The sequence below is a fragment of the Macrosteles quadrilineatus genome, unplaced genomic scaffold (genome assembly GCF_028750875.1).
Source record: "Macrosteles quadrilineatus isolate MER2022 unplaced genomic scaffold, UCM_ALF_1.0 Scaffold_349__1_contigs__length_90095, whole genome shotgun sequence".
NCBI classification, from domain to species: Eukaryota; Metazoa; Arthropoda; class Insecta; order Hemiptera; family Cicadellidae; genus Macrosteles; species Macrosteles quadrilineatus.
Window position 1 is genome coordinate 19,082 of NW_026542942.1, and position 19,238 is coordinate 38,319.

At 35.6% G+C, this 19,238-nt stretch overlaps 2 protein-coding genes across 2 annotated transcripts; both read left to right on the forward strand.

The window, feature by feature from the left end:
* The first annotated feature begins 6,931 nt into the window (after positions 1-6,931).
* On the forward strand, positions 6,932-7,495 carry LOC128982456 (uncharacterized). Its single transcript, XM_054401417.1, has one exon. It carries the CDS (start codon positions 6,932-6,934, stop codon positions 7,493-7,495), a length of 564 nt encoding a protein of 187 aa, XP_054257392.1.
* A 2,824-nt stretch (positions 7,496-10,319) lies between these two features.
* Positions 10,320-10,928, forward strand: LOC128982457 (uncharacterized). The gene has a single exon (XM_054401419.1). The coding sequence runs from the start codon at positions 10,320-10,322 to the stop codon at positions 10,926-10,928; it is 609 nt and encodes a 202-aa protein (XP_054257394.1).
* The last annotated feature ends 8,310 nt before the right edge of the window (positions 10,929-19,238 follow it).

The following is a 19,238-nucleotide window of genomic DNA, read 5'->3' on the forward strand; positions in this document are numbered from 1 at the left end:
TATTATCTAAGAATGGTTATCTTAGAAATAATGAAATTTTGAGAATAGGATTGAATATATATTTCACCGATTATTTATTTACTCTTTAATGGTGGTAGGAATAAATCATGTTAGTAGAAATATGGCTATGATAATGATTTACAATAACAAAGATACACAATTCGTTTCGTTCATAGAAGAACAAAGACATAATATCTAAGTCCAGTTTATATTTTTTAAATGAGATTTTTAGCTCTAGATTTTACAATACAAACTATTTTTTAAATTTAAACGGTGGTGTATTTCATCGCAGGTAATGGAATTTTAACAATACACATTATTAAATATTTTTTTATAAAATACAAATATTTCGTTACTATAAACATTTTTACATTATTTAATATCACCGACATCCTCATTAGTAATGTTGATGATCAATGAAATTTGATATTTTTCAGCTTATTTTAGATGAAGAAATATCCTATCATAATTGTCTAACCATTATTGATATTATTAAAAATTGTTGACATTTATTGAAATTATTGACATTTATTTTTGGCATATAATTATTGACAATTTCAATATTTATTTATTTGATGAAAACCCGTTTGAATATACGTTTCAGATAACATATTTAAAAATCCTTTGTTGTTCAATTATTTTCAATGTTTACTTAGTTCAATTTATGTGCTATATAACTAAGAATAACAGTAAAAACAGTACACTATTAGTATTTCGAGATTGGGAACTCTGAAGTTTGTACCACATATAAATAGTAATGATATGCAGAAGCAGATTACTTCTGAATCGCAAGTCACATTCACAGCTCTAATCACATCCTACTTGAATATGACCTAGTTTCTCAACACACAATTCTGAGTACGTAACATGCCTTGGTTATTTTATACACAAACCAATATAAGTGTATAGAAAATATTATATTTACGGTTAAACAATGTTTATCTAGGGTTTTGTAGTTTAAATTAGCAATGTTCACACTCCATGTTTAAAACCCATAAGGGAATATAAAAAAGTATATTACGATTTAAAAATGTAAAACACATGAGTTATTTTTGATAAAACAACAAAAGTACATTTCTTCTCAACCAAATAATTTATAGAAATGTCTGTGTGTTGTTTTATCCATATAGAATAACAATTTGTAGAATAGTAAAAAATTTAACGACAAACAGTTTTGCAGCATTTCATAAGGTGATTCATAAAGATAAAAACATGAAATAAAATACAACAATTGTAAAGCACTGGTATCTTTGGACTGTGAATTTGCAGAAGCAAAAAACATCTCTTTTAGTTGCAAAAATAACCACTAACCTTTCTACTAGATTAAACTAATAACGTATGATTTCTTATTGTGTATATTACAAGTTAACATAAAATGAATTATATTTGATCGAACTCATATTTTAAAATTGTCAAATGCCTCGTTAAAATCATTTACATTTTCATTTGTTTTAAATATTAAAACAGGAAATCGCAATATGAATGTATTTGATTTGTTACAAAAATGATCACGTTACAAGTTTTCTAAAATCCGAAAACAAAAGAAATTAGTATTAAGTCTATTTTAATCATGTAGACACGTGATTGTTTTGAAGGGATTCAACTGATAAAAAATGGTAGCTGCCAAAAAGATATTAATAGGGTGTCTCAGACCACCCGGCCGGCTTGTATAGCTCCAATATGAAAGCAAATGGAAACCTAATTGCAACTGGAACCCCCTATTTTGACCCCAAGGAATTCAGCTAAATTATTTTCAACCCCAAAAAAGCACCCCAAAGGGCAGATTTTGGGGGTGGGGGTGGTTTTTGGGAAATTTTCAAATGTAAAGGGGGGTCGTGTTATACCTCTTTTTAAAGGTCCTTTAGTCCTGAGTATTTTAGTGGAAAAGGATTTAAATTATCTTTATCCCTATTTACAGGGTGTTCAAAAACGTACAAAAAATAGACCTTTGAACTACTTTTCACTGTAAAGAGGTTGAATTTCGTGGAAGGTTCAAATTTTGACAACACTTTAATTAATAAATGAGCTTTCAAAAAACTCTGGTTTTAACCCTTTTGCTATCTTTTTACTTATGTTACGCATTTTCAAACTTTTTGAAGTTTCAAAAGCTGTTATCTCAAAAATTTCAAATGGCAACATCGGTTTCATTACAAACCACATTGTAGCCCTTGAAATTTGCTATAATTTTTGTATTTAATGTTTTTTGGTATCTTCATTGGTTAAAGAGATATAGCAAAATTAGTGTATTTTAATGTTTTATTAAATGGTATTCAAAGTGTTTGCAAGTGTGTGTAAATGTACACGTCTAGGTCTCAATTAAAACTAATTATGTTTTAAAAATTTAAATATTACCCAGATTGTTAAACTTGGAGGATTAATAAAGGAAAAAACACAACTGCAAATATTCTTAGTTATTTTACAATTTACAAAATTCTAATAGTGCTTTGAATTAATACTGTCTATAAATGCTACTGGTAAATAAAAAAAAATCATCATGAAATCAATGAGCGTGTGCGTGAAACTGGTCACGTTTGATCAGATAAAACAAATTATAAGGAACTTACTGGATCTCTACGAGAGGTGAATGCACCTGCGGTAGTAAAATAGCAATACAGTACCATAATAGTGGAGAAGAAGTACTACGTGCATAAACAGAGTTGGTGTTTGCATGGAACAAAATGGAAGGCAATTTAAGCATTTGTAGAAGTCCATCGGTATGTAGGCTATTAATGCTGATTCAAACAAATTATTCATTCAAAGCACTAATAGAGCCATGGAATTGTAAAATAACTAAGAATATTTGCAGTTGTGTTCTTACCTTTATCAATCTTCCAAGATCAACAATCTGAATACTATTTTATTTTTTTAGACAAGAATTGTTTTAATTGAGACCTACAGGTTTACATTTGCAACAGCAAACACTTTGAATACCATTTAATAAAACATTAAAATACACTAATTTCGTTATATCTCTTTAACCAATGAAGATACTAAAAAACATTAAATACAAAAATTATAGCAAATTTTAAGGGCTACAATGTGGTTTGTAATGAAACCGATGTTGCCATTTGAAATTTTTGAGATAACAGCTTTTGAAACTTCAAAAAGTTTGAAAATGCGTAACATAAGTAAAAAGATAGCAAAAGGGTTAAAACCAGAGTTTTTTGAAAGCTCATTTAGCAATTAAAGTGTTATCAAAATTTGAACCCCCCACGAAATTCCACCTCTTTACAGTGAAAAGTAGTTCAAAGGTCTATTTTTTCTACGTTTTTGAACACCCTGTAAATAGGGATGAAGATAATTTAAATCTTTTTCCACTAAAATACTCAGGACTAAAGGACCTTTAAAAAGAGGTATAACACGACCCCCCTTTACATTTGAAAATTTCCCAAAAACCACCCCCACCCCCCAAAATCTGCCCTTTGGGGTGCTTTTTTGGGGTTGAAAATAATTTAGCTGAATTCCTTGGGGTCAAAATAGGGGGTTCCAGTTGCAATTAGGTTTCTATTTGCTTTCATATTGGAGCTATACAAGCCGGCCGGGTGGTCTGAGACACCCTGTATATCTCTAAAAAATTTATTAAAATAAAAAAATTATTAAAAATTAAAAATTAATTTTCTTGAAGTATTTAAATTTGGAGAGAATATGTAATGCAAGGTACAATCTGTGACCTTGAAAAAAGTTGCATTTATGGTATAAGTTGATCAAGAAGGTCAATACAGATTACATGTATATACAATACAGACACTTATTGTTAGAAAACGCAGACATTTGCATATGTGACAGGAAAAACTTATTATGATAAAATCGTAATTACGTCTTTGAATAGCCTTTTATCTATAAAAAAAAATTATCTATTAGACTGCACATTTTAAAGGGTATTAAACAATTAAAGTTGTATATAAAGTTCAAGATTCCATTGGATAAGATTGGAAATTTAACGAGAACAATTAAACGCGTTTGCAATAACTGCCAGTATAAACGTCTCGCTCTGACAGGTCTGAAAAATAAATTCACATTTTAATGTTTCGTTCTGCTTACTTACTTTTCTTTGAGTATTTAAATTTGGAGAGAATATACAATGCTAGGTATACTCTGTGAGCTTTAAAAAACATTTTGCATTTACGATATAAGTTGATGAAGAAGCTCAATACAGAATACATTTATCATGCAGCCACTCTTTGTTAGAAAACGCAGAAATTTGCATATGTGACAGAAAGAACTTATTATTAATTACTTGTAGTGGCCCTTTACATAAGTTATAATATATTTTGATCCTTGTACTTGATTGTCTAATGACAGTATTAAAGCAAAACAATTTATATAAGGTGAAAGTTGATTCTGTTCTCATGCTAGCAACGGGTTTGAGCCAAACTTCTTGTTTTCGAGTAGAATACCTGGTCATCGTTGATGGCGGGGTTGAACTGTGCAAGGTTATTATCAGTGTTAGAGAACTATCCTATCTAGTTGGACAAATTGTGCAGGTTGTTTGATTGAGGTTAGGATTATCTGCATCCAGGGCTTGGAGTTGCTAAATGGCCTACGCTACAAGGTGCTATCAATCGTGTATAATTAACCGTAGTTTGCACATGAATTTAATTACATAGTTAATTTATATAGCCATTTAAAAATCTGTGCAATAGCCAAAGTCAATGTCCAGACAATGGCCCCAGAAACATAAATACGATTGATAATTTCTTGACCGCTGAACAGTTCGAAATTGCCCAAATGATTTACTTTATGGCACGGGCTGTACAGAGTTGTTACAAATACATACAAAACTCACAAAACATACGAACAACAACAAACATTAACTCAAATAATTGTCTCTTAACTCATTTACTGCCTACGGCGCGTTTAAGTGAGGCCTAAGATGCCAAAATATGTGACCTACTCTGGGTATACTAAAGCACCGATCAAAATTAAAATATTTTCCCTGTATTTAGAAATCGGTTGGAATATAGCTATAAAAATTTCCCAACAAAAAAAAAATAAAATAACTGTTGAATGTCCTAGTTTGGACAGATTTTCTCAATACAAAAATCAAATAATAAAACAAAATGCTGTGAAAGGAACTTCATTACTGTTACTGACACTTATCAGGCTAGTTCAAATGTGACCATTCAGCATTATCAAGTTAATATAGACTGATGTAAAGGATTGAGTTTTGAACTTCAAGAATTTTAGTCACGTTTCCACTCTGAGCTCACCCAGGAGAAACTTCATAAAGAGTCCAAAGTTGGCAAAAAATACTTACTCTTAAACACTAGAGGCGGACTTATTGTTTTTCACACTACTACGATGTTATTAGCTGTTTTACAAATTTTTATTGGAGGCCGAAAACTACGTATTGCTGCACATGCTACAGGGTGGCACAGATGGATCGGGTGGTTTTAAACTACTTGTCAAACTGTCAATTTTAAAGGTATTGTATCCTATACTCTAATACGAGCAATGTTTGCTTGTATGTATGCTTGCTTGCTTGCTTGCAGAAAGATCTCGAAAACGGCTCCGACGATTTTCTTCAAATCTTGTAAATAGTTTATTTTTGGCCTAAAAACAAGTTTCATGCAGTTAGAACTGCCAACAAAAATCTAATTACGTAGAAAAACGAAACTGAAAGTCACATTTTTTTAACATTAGTCTTATGGGTTGCTAAGTAACCATGTTGGTTGAATTAAATAACAAGGAAAAGGTAAACAAAAGACTTGAAGTTGTAGCACGTGTTCATAATAAACCAACTACCCACAGTATACTAGCAAATTACAAATACAGTACAAAAGGAAAAACATCACTTGTTAATATTGAGCAAAGATTATACCAAAGATTGATTATACTTAAGATTACTCGAGACATTGTAGTCAAGGGTAGCAGTGCGAAGTCTAGGATCTGTTTATGACGAATACATTAAGGTATCTGCAATCCTAAAATGCTATGGGAAGGGAAGGAAACAGGTCCGTGACGTAGGAAGTAGTGAAGGAAGTAGTAAAGGCAATCATAAAATGCTATGGGAATAGAGGGAAACAGGTCCGTGACGTAGGAAGTGATGAAGGAAGTAGTAAATGCGAGCAGTCCGGAGTGTGGGGACTGTTTATGACGATAAGATTAGGGTATCTGCAATCCTAAAATGCTATGGGAAGGGAGGGAAACAGGTCCGTGACGTAGGAAGTGGTGAAGGAAGTAGTCAAGGCGAGCTGTCCGGAGTGTGGGAACTGTTTATGACGATTAGATTAAGGTATCTGCAATCTTTAAATGCAATGGGAAGGGAGGGAAACAGGTCCGCGACGTAGGATGTGGTGAAGGAAGTAGTCAAGGCGAGCTGTCCGGAGTGTGGGAACTGTTTATGACGATTAGATTAACGTATCTGCAATTATGAAATGCAATGGGAAGGGAGAAAAACAGGTCCGCTACGTTGGAAGTGGTGAAGGAAGTAGTCAAGGCGAGCTGTCCGGAGTGTGGGAACTGTTAATAACGATTAGATTAAGGTATCTCCAATCTTAAAGTGGTATGGGAATGGAGGGAAACAGGTCCATGACGTAGGAAATGGTGTAGGACGTTGTAAAGGCGAGCCGTGTGGAGTTTGGGAACAGATTTATGTATCTCCGATACTAAGACTGCTTTCGGAGTGAACTAATGATTTTCTCCGAGCAAAGCTCGGTCCCCAGGTACTTGAAATAAAGTGTGTAGCGTCAGCTGATGACGTTGTCATAGCAACCAATTATGATTTAATTTAGTCTGGTTTTTGTTTTCTACAGGAATGTACACAAAATTTAACTCTCTTATTAAACTACTTTTCTTTTACTTATTTGGTCGTATTTCATTTGGTATACACAAACAACCACGACCAAAATGGTGACCCCGACTACAACCGTTATCTAAAGACTTATTTTCTTTGAAGAGTTTAAATCTTTTGTGTTTCCTCCTTCGAACGATGTCATTAGAAAACCTGCCGACTCAACTCGCCGAACTTAGAACTGCGAATGAAGAACTGCGTCAACGGATTAGACAACCCAGCACTTCTCAAAACATGTTGGTCAACAGAGTAGCCGTCAAACTTCCGCCCTTTTGGCCTGAAAGACCAAGTCTGTGGTTCTGTCAAGTTGACTCGCAATTTCTTATTTCTGGAATTACCAACGACAACACCAAGTTTCACTACGTGGTCTCGCAATTGGACACAGGAATTGCTGCTGAAGTCGAAGACATCATAATAAACCCTCCTCAAGGCGATAAATACGGACATCTAAAAAAGAAACTGATTGAACGCCTCTCTGCATCCGAAGAGCAACGTGTGCGGCGGCTGCTGAGTGAAGAGGACCTTGGAGACCGCAAGCCTTCCCAGTTTTTGAGGCATCTTAGGTCTCTTGCGGGCTCGACTCCCCTTCAAGACAACATGCTTCGTCAACTGTGGCTCAGACGACTCCCTCCTCATTCACAAGCCATATTGACTACGCAACTTATATTTATATATATACGCAGCTCTCCTTGGACAAACTGACAGAACTGGCTGATAAGATCATGGAGGTGGCTGACATTCCTTCAACACCTGGTATTTGTGAAGTCTCTTCAGGTAACGCTTCTTTATTAAATGCAATAGAATCCCTCTCTAAACAAGTTCAAGCATTATCAGAAACCAGAGTACGAGAAACACAGGTGAGACCTAGGGGTCGTTCCCAGTCTCGTGGTAGATCAGGAAACGAGCCTAATCCCTCTAAGAACTGGTGCTGGTACCATAGAAAATTCAAAAACAATGCTACCAAATGTCTTTCTCCATGCTCTTTTCAGGGAAACCTCAGAAACAATCCGTAGAGGCCACAACGGATTGTTCAAATGCTGGCAGCCGTCTCTTTGTGATGGACAGAAATTCACGAACTAGGTTCCTTATCGACACCGGGTCTGATGTGTCGTGTTATCCTAAACACCTTATCAAATATAAACGTTTTCCTACTAGCTATTCACTAAGTGCTGCCAATAACAGTGAAATAAAGACTTATGGTACCATGCCTCTCACCCTTAATTTAGGCCTTAAACGTAATTTCCCTTGGAGTCTAGTGGTAGCGGATGTTTCAATACCTATATTAGGTTCAGACTTCCTTTCACACTATCACTTATTACCCGATTGCAAGATGAAATGTTTGGTTGACAAGAAAACGGGATTGAATGCCAAGGGAATAGTTTCTAACAACAATCAAACTAGTATTAAAGTTATATCTTTCTCCTCGCCATTGGCAAAAGTTTTTTCTGAATTCCCTGATATTATTCGTCCTCCAGGCTTACCTCGTGCTGTGAAACATGATGTTCATCATATAAATGTTACACCTGGTCCTCCTGTTCACTGTCGACCACGTCGCTTACATCCTCAAAAACTGAAAGCTGCCCGGAAAGAATTTGAGGAGATGGTTAAGCTTGGTATTGCTCGACCCTCTGAAAGCCCCTGGTCCTCTTCTTTGCACATGGTGCCTAAAGGGGAAAATGGATGGCGTCCTTGAGGTGATTACCGCGCTTTAAATGCTCGTACTGTTCCTGACAGATACCCTGTACCACATATTCAGGATTTCTCGTTCAATTTAGCAGGCTGTACACATTTCTCTGCCATTGATTTGACAAAGGCTTACCACCAAATTCCCGTCCACGAATATGGCATCCAAAAAACAGCAATCACCACTCCATTTGGGTTGTTTTAATTTCCATTCATAACTTTTGGCTTGCGCAACGCAGGTCAAACATTTCAAAGATTCATAGATAAAGTTATTCACGGCCTTGATTTTTGCTATGCATATATTGACGACATTTCAGTATTTTCCCAGTCTGAAGAAATACATAAAGAACACCTAAGAATGTTGTTTGAACGACTTTCTGACTATGGAGTAGTTGTAAATCCCTCTAAATAAGTAATTGGTGTACCAGAAGTTAAATTTCTAGGTTATTTAGTCACATCTGCTGGGACACGTCCACCTCAGGAGAGAGTAACTACTCTACAAGACTACCAGTTACCTCAGACAATGCGTGGTCTTCGCAGATTCTTGGGAATTATGAACTTTTATCGTAGGTTTCTGCCTAAGGCCGCTGAATTTCAAGCACCTCTGCACTCCCTACTTAGTGACGCTGATTCAAAAGGTTCCCTTCCTGTGCCCTGGACTCCAGAGACAGAAGAAGCTTTCCAAGCATGCAAGGCTAGCTTATCATCAGTAACACTATTGTTTCGTCCTAAACCTGATGCTCCTCTTGGTCTCTTTACAGACGCCTCTGGAGTAAGTGTAGGTGCTTGCCTCCAACAGTTTGTCGATGACTCTTGGCAACCTTTAGGTTTTTTCTCCAGGAAACTATCATCCAAACAGTGCGTCTGGCCTGCATACTACAGAGAACTCCTCGCTATTTATGAAGCTGTGCAGCATTTCCGTCATCTCTTGGAAACAACTTCTTTCACTATATTCACAGATCATAAACCACTTATTTATGCCTTTCAATAGCGCCGTGACAAGTTGCCTCCAGCGCAGTTACGCCAATTTTCATTTATCTCTGAGTTTTCGACAGACATAAAGCACATCAGTGGCTCAAAAAATATAGTTGCTGATGCTTTGTCACGTGTTGAAGCCATTTAAAATGTTTTAGATCATGAATCCTTAGCCAAGTCGCAAGAGTCAGACGAAGAACTTCAAAATCTCATTTCAGAAAGTACTACATCTCTTAGATTGGAGAAAGTTCCAATTCCTGGAACCCATTTGAGCCTTATCTGTGACACCTCAACAGGAACTCCTAGACCCTTTGTGCCATCAGAACTGCGATGTAGAGTTTTCGACCAGTTCCACAAGCTGAGTCATCCTGGAATACGTGCCACAACAAAACTTATCTGCGATCGTTTTGTCTGGCCTTCCATTCATAAGGATTGCCACAAATGGACTCAATCTTGCCTCTCATGCCAAAGATCTAAGATAACTAGACATGTTTCTACTCCCCTTGGTGATTTTCATACACCTACAGAACGTTTTTCCCATGTCCACATTGACCTAATTGGCCCACTTCCCTTATCAAAATCTTCTAGGTACTGTCTAACTATCATAGATAGATTTACTCGTTGGCCTGAAATTTGTCCTATTGATAAAATAACTGCCGAATCTGTTACTCGAGCGTTTGTCTCTACTTGGATAGCTCGATTTGGATGCCCACAAAAGTTGACATGTGATCGTGGATCCTAGTTCACATCGACTTTGTTTAAAGACCTAGCGCGACAGTTGGGCATAAAGCTCCAGTTCACTACCAGCTGACATCCACAAGCCAACGGTATGATTGAAAGACTCCACCGCCAGTTGAAAGCCGCTATAATGGCTCACAGCAAATCAGACTGGAGCGAAGTACTGCCCTTTGTCCTTCTCGGAATAAGATCTGCTTTCAAGGAGGACGTCACTGCTTCATCAGCTGAAATGGTGTACGGAGAACCACTGCGTCTTCCGGGAGAGTTTTTCATAGTACCTTCTCACGAGAGCAACGAGCCACAAGGATTGGTATCAGGGCTGCGTAAGCATATGAATCGACTAAGACCTACACCCGCATCACGCCACATTAAACCAAGGTCGTTTGTGTTCAAGAACCTAAGCACTTGTGACTTTGTATTTCTTCGACAGGACTGTTTAAGGAAATCTTTACAGGCCCCATATTCTGGTCCTTACAAGGTCATATGCCGTGACGAAAAGACAGTTACCATCATTGTAAGAGGCCAAGAAACTAAGGTATCTTTGGACAGGGTCAAGCCAGCCTATATTATTGCAGATGAAAATCCTATTCCTGAGCCCACGGAACGTTTGGTGCCGACTGGACAAGCAGAGGAAACCTCAAAACTACCACCACGTTATCAAACTCCATCTACGAAGTCTTATACAACTCGTTCTGGAAGACAAATCCGACCACGGGTTACTTTTCAGAATGATGTATAGATTCCTTTTCTCCGTGGGGGGCTGGTGTAGCGTCAGCTGATGACGTTGTCATAGTAACCAATTATGATTTTATTTAGTCTGGTTTTTGTTTTCTACAGGAATGTACACAAAATTTAACTCTCTTATTAAACTACTTTTCTTTTACTTATTTGGTCGTATTTCATTTGATATACACAAACAACCACGACCAAAATGTGCAAAACGTGTAGTTACAATGGAAGTTTATTAACAAAAAATTTGTGAAGTTAGTTTTTAAAAATTACATCCATCAAATGCCTTCCTTCTCGAGCGACGCATTCTTGGTGTCGGTCCTTGAGGTTCCGCATTGCTCAAGCACATCACCAGGAATTGATGTGATTTCGTTGTGAATTGCAGCCTTCAACTCCTGAAGCAAGGGTCCACATAAACAAACCCCGGAGCATTCAGGAGCTGAAGGCTGCAATTCACAACGAAATCACATCAATTCCTGGTGATGTGCTTGAGCGAGCAATGCGGAACCTCAAGGACCGACTCCAAGAATGCGTCGCTCGAGAAGGAAGGCATTTGATGGATGTAATTTTTAAAAACTAACTTAACAAATTTTTTGTCAATAAACTTCCATTGTTACTACACGTTTTGCACTTTATTTCAATCCAATACCTTTAAAATTGACAGTTTGACAAGTATTTTAAAACCACCCGATCCATCTGCGCCACCCTGTACTACTAATCGTCATTTGGGGACCGAGCAGGTTTTCACATCCCTAGGGCCGAAAATCAGCTGTCCGCTTACTTTCATAAAACAATCATATTAAATACACATTGCAATAGAATTGTTTTACTGTCACCGCTTAAATAGTGCAACTATTTGTTAATAGTAAACTATAGTTGCTGCCTAGCAACTATTTATTATCATTTTTGCTGATTCCTAAAATTATTTCTCCACATAACCTTAAAGTTGTAGTTGTGTTGACCATTAGTGTGCATTATTATTGTGGTGAATAGTGGGTGTATATGATAGTGGTAATAGGGTATGGTGTGGTGAAAGATGGCGTTCGTACCACGGACCGAAATTGTTTTTGGCCCTAGGTACGAAATGTACATACAACAACAACAATCGATGAATCAAAATATTATAAACACTTCAGAGAACATATATGGAGCACACGTATATCAAGTGTAAAATTTATTGATAAAAAAGATTGTATATGGTGAAAGAACAGAAACACTGTCACAAGACATATCAGAATGTTGAGATTACAGAAGTTAAAACGTCTGGTGTTATGGTCCCTTACATAAAGCGGAACTATAACATTACGGAATCCTCTAGAGAAAGAAGAGGAAATGCAGATATACTCTTTTATGTAGTCTTTTAGCATCTAAACAAACAACTAAGAAACCTGTCACTATCATCTTGAAACTTTTCGTTTCAGTATTTATCACTTAAATAAATGTCTGTTATAAGGAAATTTCCTAATATGAAAAGTAATTAAAGTGATTAAACAATAAATACTTATTTCACGCAACGACACGTTCGTTGTTAAACACGAATGACAAGAAGTGCTGTTTATCACTTAAATAATGATGTCACATTGGGTGAAGTGAATAAAAACTAGTACATACTACGTAGTTCGTACTACGTAGTTCTAGCACTTGCTCAAATCGATGTGAATAAGAATTAGCTAGAACTAGGTAGTAAGTACTAGGGGTTCCCTAAATGATGTAGTAGTATGTACTACCCTCTTAGTACGTACTACCCCCTAATAAGTACTCATAATCAAGACACAACTGGTGCGTGGCGATAATCTTTTTGCCATTTCTGTCTGCACCTGCAGTTTTCTCAGTCGTGTTGATCAACTGCGCTTGACGACCATTTTGATGGCGTTGACCAGGTACTGCAAGGGGGGGGGATGGGGCTTTAATAGTGATTAGTGAGCTGCGAAAAAAACATTTATATTACTTTGAGAAATCTAAAATTCCGGGCGTGGTAAAGGGGAAAACAGTGTCAGGTTGCAAATTTTAGACGATACAACAAAACTCTTGGTAAGGATTTTAACAGATAACATGAAAACTCGATGAAGAATAAAACAGAGAGGAATGTTATGGAAAATAAACCGACTAAGCTTAGAGGAGGAATTGAGATCTGATAGGAAAATACCCCCGCCGCAGCAAACCTGCCGACTAAGCGAATTTCCAGTTGCCTGAATTGATTTTCAATTAAATGTATTTAATTAACATTAATTTTTATGAGTACATAGGCTTGCTGCTACAGGAAGGGTAAAAAAGTGGGTTTTTTAGAGAAATATTAATAACTTAGTAAAAAATAAATAAATTTACCAAGTTTGATCAAAATATATCCATAAACAAGCAGACTACAACATTTTACAATATTCCCCATAAGAATAACATGGGAATTTTAAAATAACAATTATTTGAATTTTCTCCGTAACTAATAATAGTACAAAAACACTTTGATATACTAAATTATTTGTCTTTTTAAGCTCTTTAAGAAGGTCTGAAGAGAAATTGGGAAATTTTGCGTTTGGAGGGGCAAAAATTAGAAAAACCAATTTTTACCCAATAAAACCCCCCGTAAAACCCCGTTCCCATGGTCCGATCATGCTGGTTCGCGAACTCATTCAAGTTTATACCGCCTTACACCTTCAAACCAAATTTCATCAAAATCGGATAAAAATTACTCAAGTTATCGTGTTCACGGACACATATATATATATATATATATATACATATATAAAAATTTGAACGAATGGTGTTTCTGGCCTCTGGGGACATCAAAATGAAAAAGTAAATCGGTCTCGGGCCTAGGTCTTACCATGCCACCTACGGTAATAGCTACTTCCCTATAGGGAAATTCGCTAAAATGATAAGGAAAAAAACGTGTTGGTAAAAAAATCAACAATATCATTCTCAAATCACAGTAATTTCTTACAGTTAACAATATTTTTTATTTCAAGGTACGTTTTCCTGGTATGGACTTGTATAAACATCGCCATCTTCGTAAACTACCAAACTGAAGCATGCCCATGAGCGTACTACATAAAAATGAAGTAACTACTATGCGGACCGGTTTTTATTCGCCGTAAAAGCCTAGTAGATACTACGTTCCCTAAATGACGAAGTACGTACTAGGGGTAGTACGAACTAGCATTTTATTCACCTGCAAGACGTAGTTTGTACTAGGGGCTAGTATCAACTAGCATGTTTATTCACCGAAAACCGAGTAAATACTCCAAAAAGAAGTACGTACTACCAATTACTACCTTTTATTCACCTCACCCATTGTTGCACAGCTGTTTTTGTCGCCCGTGTTCATTGTTTTCAAACAGTTCCACTCAGGCACAAATTCCCTTTCTCCATCTTAAAGTGTCATAAAAAAGTGGTGTTCCACAAGAAATATAAAAGCTAATGGCCATATTGGAATATAGCGGCTATACTATTAAAATTCGAAAACATCCCAAAAACATCTAAAAATATAGGGTAGTGACCCCATAGGAAGTTATCTGTCATACTCATAATAAAGGTACACTATGGGTGAGACACACTCAATATTATAATCAGAAACCGTTCTGTTTCTTACTTCAGGTTCAAAACTGGTCCAAACTTTAAGCATAAATATCCCTCCAACCAATAAATCGGTTTCCAATTGAGAGCGAGTCCAGAATTTACATATTTCAACGATATAAACTTTATTCAGAAAGAAATTCCATCCAACTGAAGCAAAGTAATAACAAGTTTTTAATTCACAAGTCTTGAATATCCAAAAAAACCTGTTTTGAAATTACAGTTTTATTTTAACATGCTAAATACTTTTTAATATTTTCTCATGAGAAATTGTTTGATGTTTGGATATTTATATTTAATCATGCTTCATAAGATTTGCATCCTTTTAAAAACATATCAAAACATAAGTGAAAATTTTTATACAAATACATTGGTTTCATTTGAATTTGCTTATGTTGAATTCAGTATTATTGTTTTTTCGTCGTCATACGAATACCTAACTAGAAAAAGAACTATCTTTTTCAATAGTATCCGAATCTATTTTTATTACTTTCAATAATACTATAATAGCATAGCTTATCAATTTTGTTAGAGAATGCAAAGGGTATATAAAAACTGTTTCTAAACATAAAGGAAGATTTGAAGTTGAAGGTAGGCAAGAAAACTAAGCCCACATACCGGTATTTTGAACTAATAGTAAGTAAACAGTCAAAATATGGTAAATTAAGTTAAACCAAGATATGTTATTTTAATCTAACCTATTGGCTACAATAGTATTTGGTTGCTTGCTATTTAAATAACCTATTAATATTTCTATGGGATTAGTCACATTACCTAGTCTTAATATTTTATTAACATACCAAATAGGGAAAGAACGCAAGGTATCCTATAACATGTGTTTAAATAAGGTAGATAACAAAGTTAAAATTCCATTTTGAATTCTTTCTTTTTAGTGAAAGTGTTAAAGTACAAAAGTAATAATATTTGGTTAATTGTCTAATCACTTTCAACGAATATAAATGAAAGTCAATAAACGTTTTCCATGTTCTTATTTTTGTAATAAAAAAATTTAAAACTACAACTTTTAGTGTCAATTTTCTACCCGTATATTACTTCTAACATTTGCAGGGTTAATACAGTTTTAAAGCTGGTGAATGATCGACTTAAATGTCCTATAGCACACATAAAGACTTTCATAATTATTGATAATATCCATAAAAAAGCATGTAGTAATCGAAAGTTTTACGTGAGAGAAGGTAAAATAATATGTTGTATCGCTTTTTATGGACCTCTTTCTCGTCAATTTAATGTACGATTTCTAAGCTCCAAGCATTGAAAATTATGCATAATGGAATGAATAACTAACTCATACTGCATACAGGAATTGTTCGAATAAACGAACCGATGTACCTGATAGTACAGTTTTCGAAAAGAGTTGTTTATTTTCACTGAATATAATATCTATAAATACATGTGGTAAAGAGAGTGTAGTTCAAAGGTAGAATGAATACAAGCTCCGAGAAGTTCGCATGTGCCCTAAATCGCTGCGTGGGTGCTATCTCGATATTAGCGATAATACCATGTTGTGAGGTAAACATCTCCATCAAAGTAACATGTTTCCCTTGTTATATAAATACACCAATACATTCAAATCAGTTTCAGATTTCTCACCTTTATTGTTAAAGTTTGTACTAAATTTGTATAAGTATCATGTTTATCTGCTTTATAAAAATGAAACTACATATCTCGTTACAAACATCCAGAGGAGCATTAAAAGCAAATGATTTTATATACAAAAACATTGCTGTATAAATAAAGGTTGACAGGAAGATAAGAAAAAAATTAATTTTTAAGTTACATTTTATTTTTATGAAAAACTATTTTTGAGGTTTGCTTTTTTACGATAATACTTTTATCAGATATGATTTGGCAAGCATATTTATTTCATACTAGAATATTAATATTTTACATAGAGAAACAAATATGTAAAATACTTCTTTAATATAACTTAACTTATCTTACGCCAAAGAGTAATCAACTTAACCCCAGGTGTTAACTTGATTGTAGCTGAGAGTCTAGCAGGAGCAGACGCTAAGTAAATACCTTGTGTTGTTGAACTGCTCTGTGTGATCAAGACTCAATAGTTACCACGTACAGTACATAGTACAATCAACCTAACCCCAGGTATATCTTGATTGTAGCTGAGAGTCTAGCAGGAGCAGACGCTAAGTAAATACCTTGTGTTGTTGAACTGCTCTGTGTTATTGTAAGTTGTTTGAAGATAAAATAAAACCAAGATAAGATCAACCCTGTTTTAATACCAATTTCCAAAAACTCATCACATAAACAAAAACAAACAAAAAGTCAGCTGATAAATATTACAATTAAATATGGTATTAAAGACAGTACAACACTTCCCCCTTAAAATTAACCTGAGCTCTATTAATTATTTTGTTGTATATCGTCCCTGTCATCGGTGTAGAACTCATGCAGCTCTCCCTTTCATTAACTCTAACTTGAGTCCTCGTAGCTCATCCAACAACCCATTACATTCTTCTAGGACTCGCTTCAACCGAATATCTACATACCCATATTTATGTTGTAGGACACCTTCTAGTTCTTCTAGAGTTTTCTGGTCTTCACCTAGTTGTTCTTGAACTTTCTTCAGAGGTTTGGTATCCTTGTGTTCTTTCAACACTTGAAGATGTTTCTCAAAATCCTTGTATTTTTCCTTGGACATATCACTCTGGTACTCTACTCTAGCCTTCTTCACACTGTCCAGATATGCTTTGGTTACCACAGCTTTGCGGAACTTCTCCTCACATTCCCTTGGATCAATACTGGCAACTTGCATGCTGTTGACATCCTCCATAGAGTCCTCAGAAGTACAATTTGACGATTTATAGCTGTTCTTTGAGCACAGCTGAGATCTACTATTGGTGGCAGAGCTAGCTCTATTTGGAATGGAGTATACATCGTGGATTTTAAAGTTATATTTGCTGTAAAGCTGGTGACTTTCTAGTTCCTTCGTCCTGATTTCTCTAGCTTCATCTTTCGTCTGTCTCTTGGTAGCCAATCGAGTCTCAGGATCTTTGGATATCTGGTTGAGTGCCGGGTGATTAAATCCCTTCCTATCGTGGTACCGGCCTCCTGTCAATGACTTATTGTATTCCACTATGTTTCCATCCTTCTTAGTTCTGTGGTCATTCTCTTTCTGAAGCTCAATGTTGAATAGTGTTAACCATTCCCTTCCAAATACACTGTCTACATTTCCCCGAATAACGTATAGGTTGCCCACAGACATCTGATCTTTATAACAAATTTTGACTGTTGCAAAACCTACGGGGCGAATCATTTCTCCTGTATATGTCTCTAACCGTATTCTTGTTTTATTTAGAATCTTTTCTGGAAATAATTTTCGAAACAGATGTAAAGGTATTGTACTGACCGCAGCACCAGTATCCAACTCAAAATAGTTACGCTTGTCATCAATGGTGCATTTTAACATAATTTTCCTCGGCCTGTTGACAGCTTCTGGTTGATAAATACTATCACACAGTTTAGATAGTTTACTATTTTTTTTCTGCCTATCTACAATGGATAACATTGACATGAATGGTACATTTTGACACTCACCCTCATCGTCATATTCATTATCTGGTGAAGCGTCGTCAGTTTGTAGCATATTTTGGTTCTTTCTCCGACAAACTTTGCTGAGATGTCCCTTTCTGTCGCAACTCCAACAATTTATGTCTTTAGGAATTTCACAGATACTAACGTGATGGTTTCCTCCACACCTGAAACAAGCTGTAGTACCCTTTCTTCCTTGCGAATATCCAGTGTTCCTCCTTCCTTGAATCTGAAATTGTTCTTCCACTTTTGAATACAAATTTGATTCTTGGATTTTTGCAGTTTCACTTTTGATCTGTTCAAAGTTACTAGCTATTTCAATACACTGGTTAAAGTTTTTATTTTCATGAATTTCCATTAATCTTGACAACAACTTTTCATCATGAAGCCCCGAAATAAACTGCTGCCGCAAGTGGACGTCAGTTGTCGAAGAGAAACATTGTGGACATTTGAAATCACATTTACTGGCTAAGTTTTTTAGGTCTTTGGCAAAACTACCCACAGATTCACAAGGTTTCTGGACTCGTTTAGTGAATTTGTGTTGCTCCGCGATAATACTACCTTTAGGCTCAAGTAATATTTGTAAAGTTTCACACAATTCATTGTAACTTTTATCTTCTGTGTTAGATGGGCTTAGGCTAATCCTTAGATCATGGAATACTTTAGGTGTTAACAAATTAATCAGATACTGCTTTTTCTTTACTTCTGATGTGATTTCATTTAAGTAAAAAAAATTATCCATTCTCACCATGTAGGATGTCCATGTCTCATTGTCTTCATCGAATTTATCAAAATTAGAACAAAACATTGGTTTGTTCGGTATCACTATGCGTTCCTCCTCTAGTTCCTGATGTTTTCTACCGTTCTTCCTCATCCTCGTCGCCATTGTAATTTGTTTGAAGATAAAATAAAACCAAGATAAGATCAACCCTGTTTTAATACCAATTTCCAAAAACTCATCACATAAACAAAAACAAACAAAAAGTCAGCTGATAAATATTACAATTAAATATGGTATTAAAGACAGTACAGTTATCAAGACTCAATAGTTACCACGTACAGTACATAGTACAATCAACCTAACCCCAGGTGTTATCTTGATTGTAGCTGAGAGTCTAACAGGAGCAGACGCTAAGTAAATACCTTGTGTTGTTCACCTGTTCTGCCTGATCAAGACTCA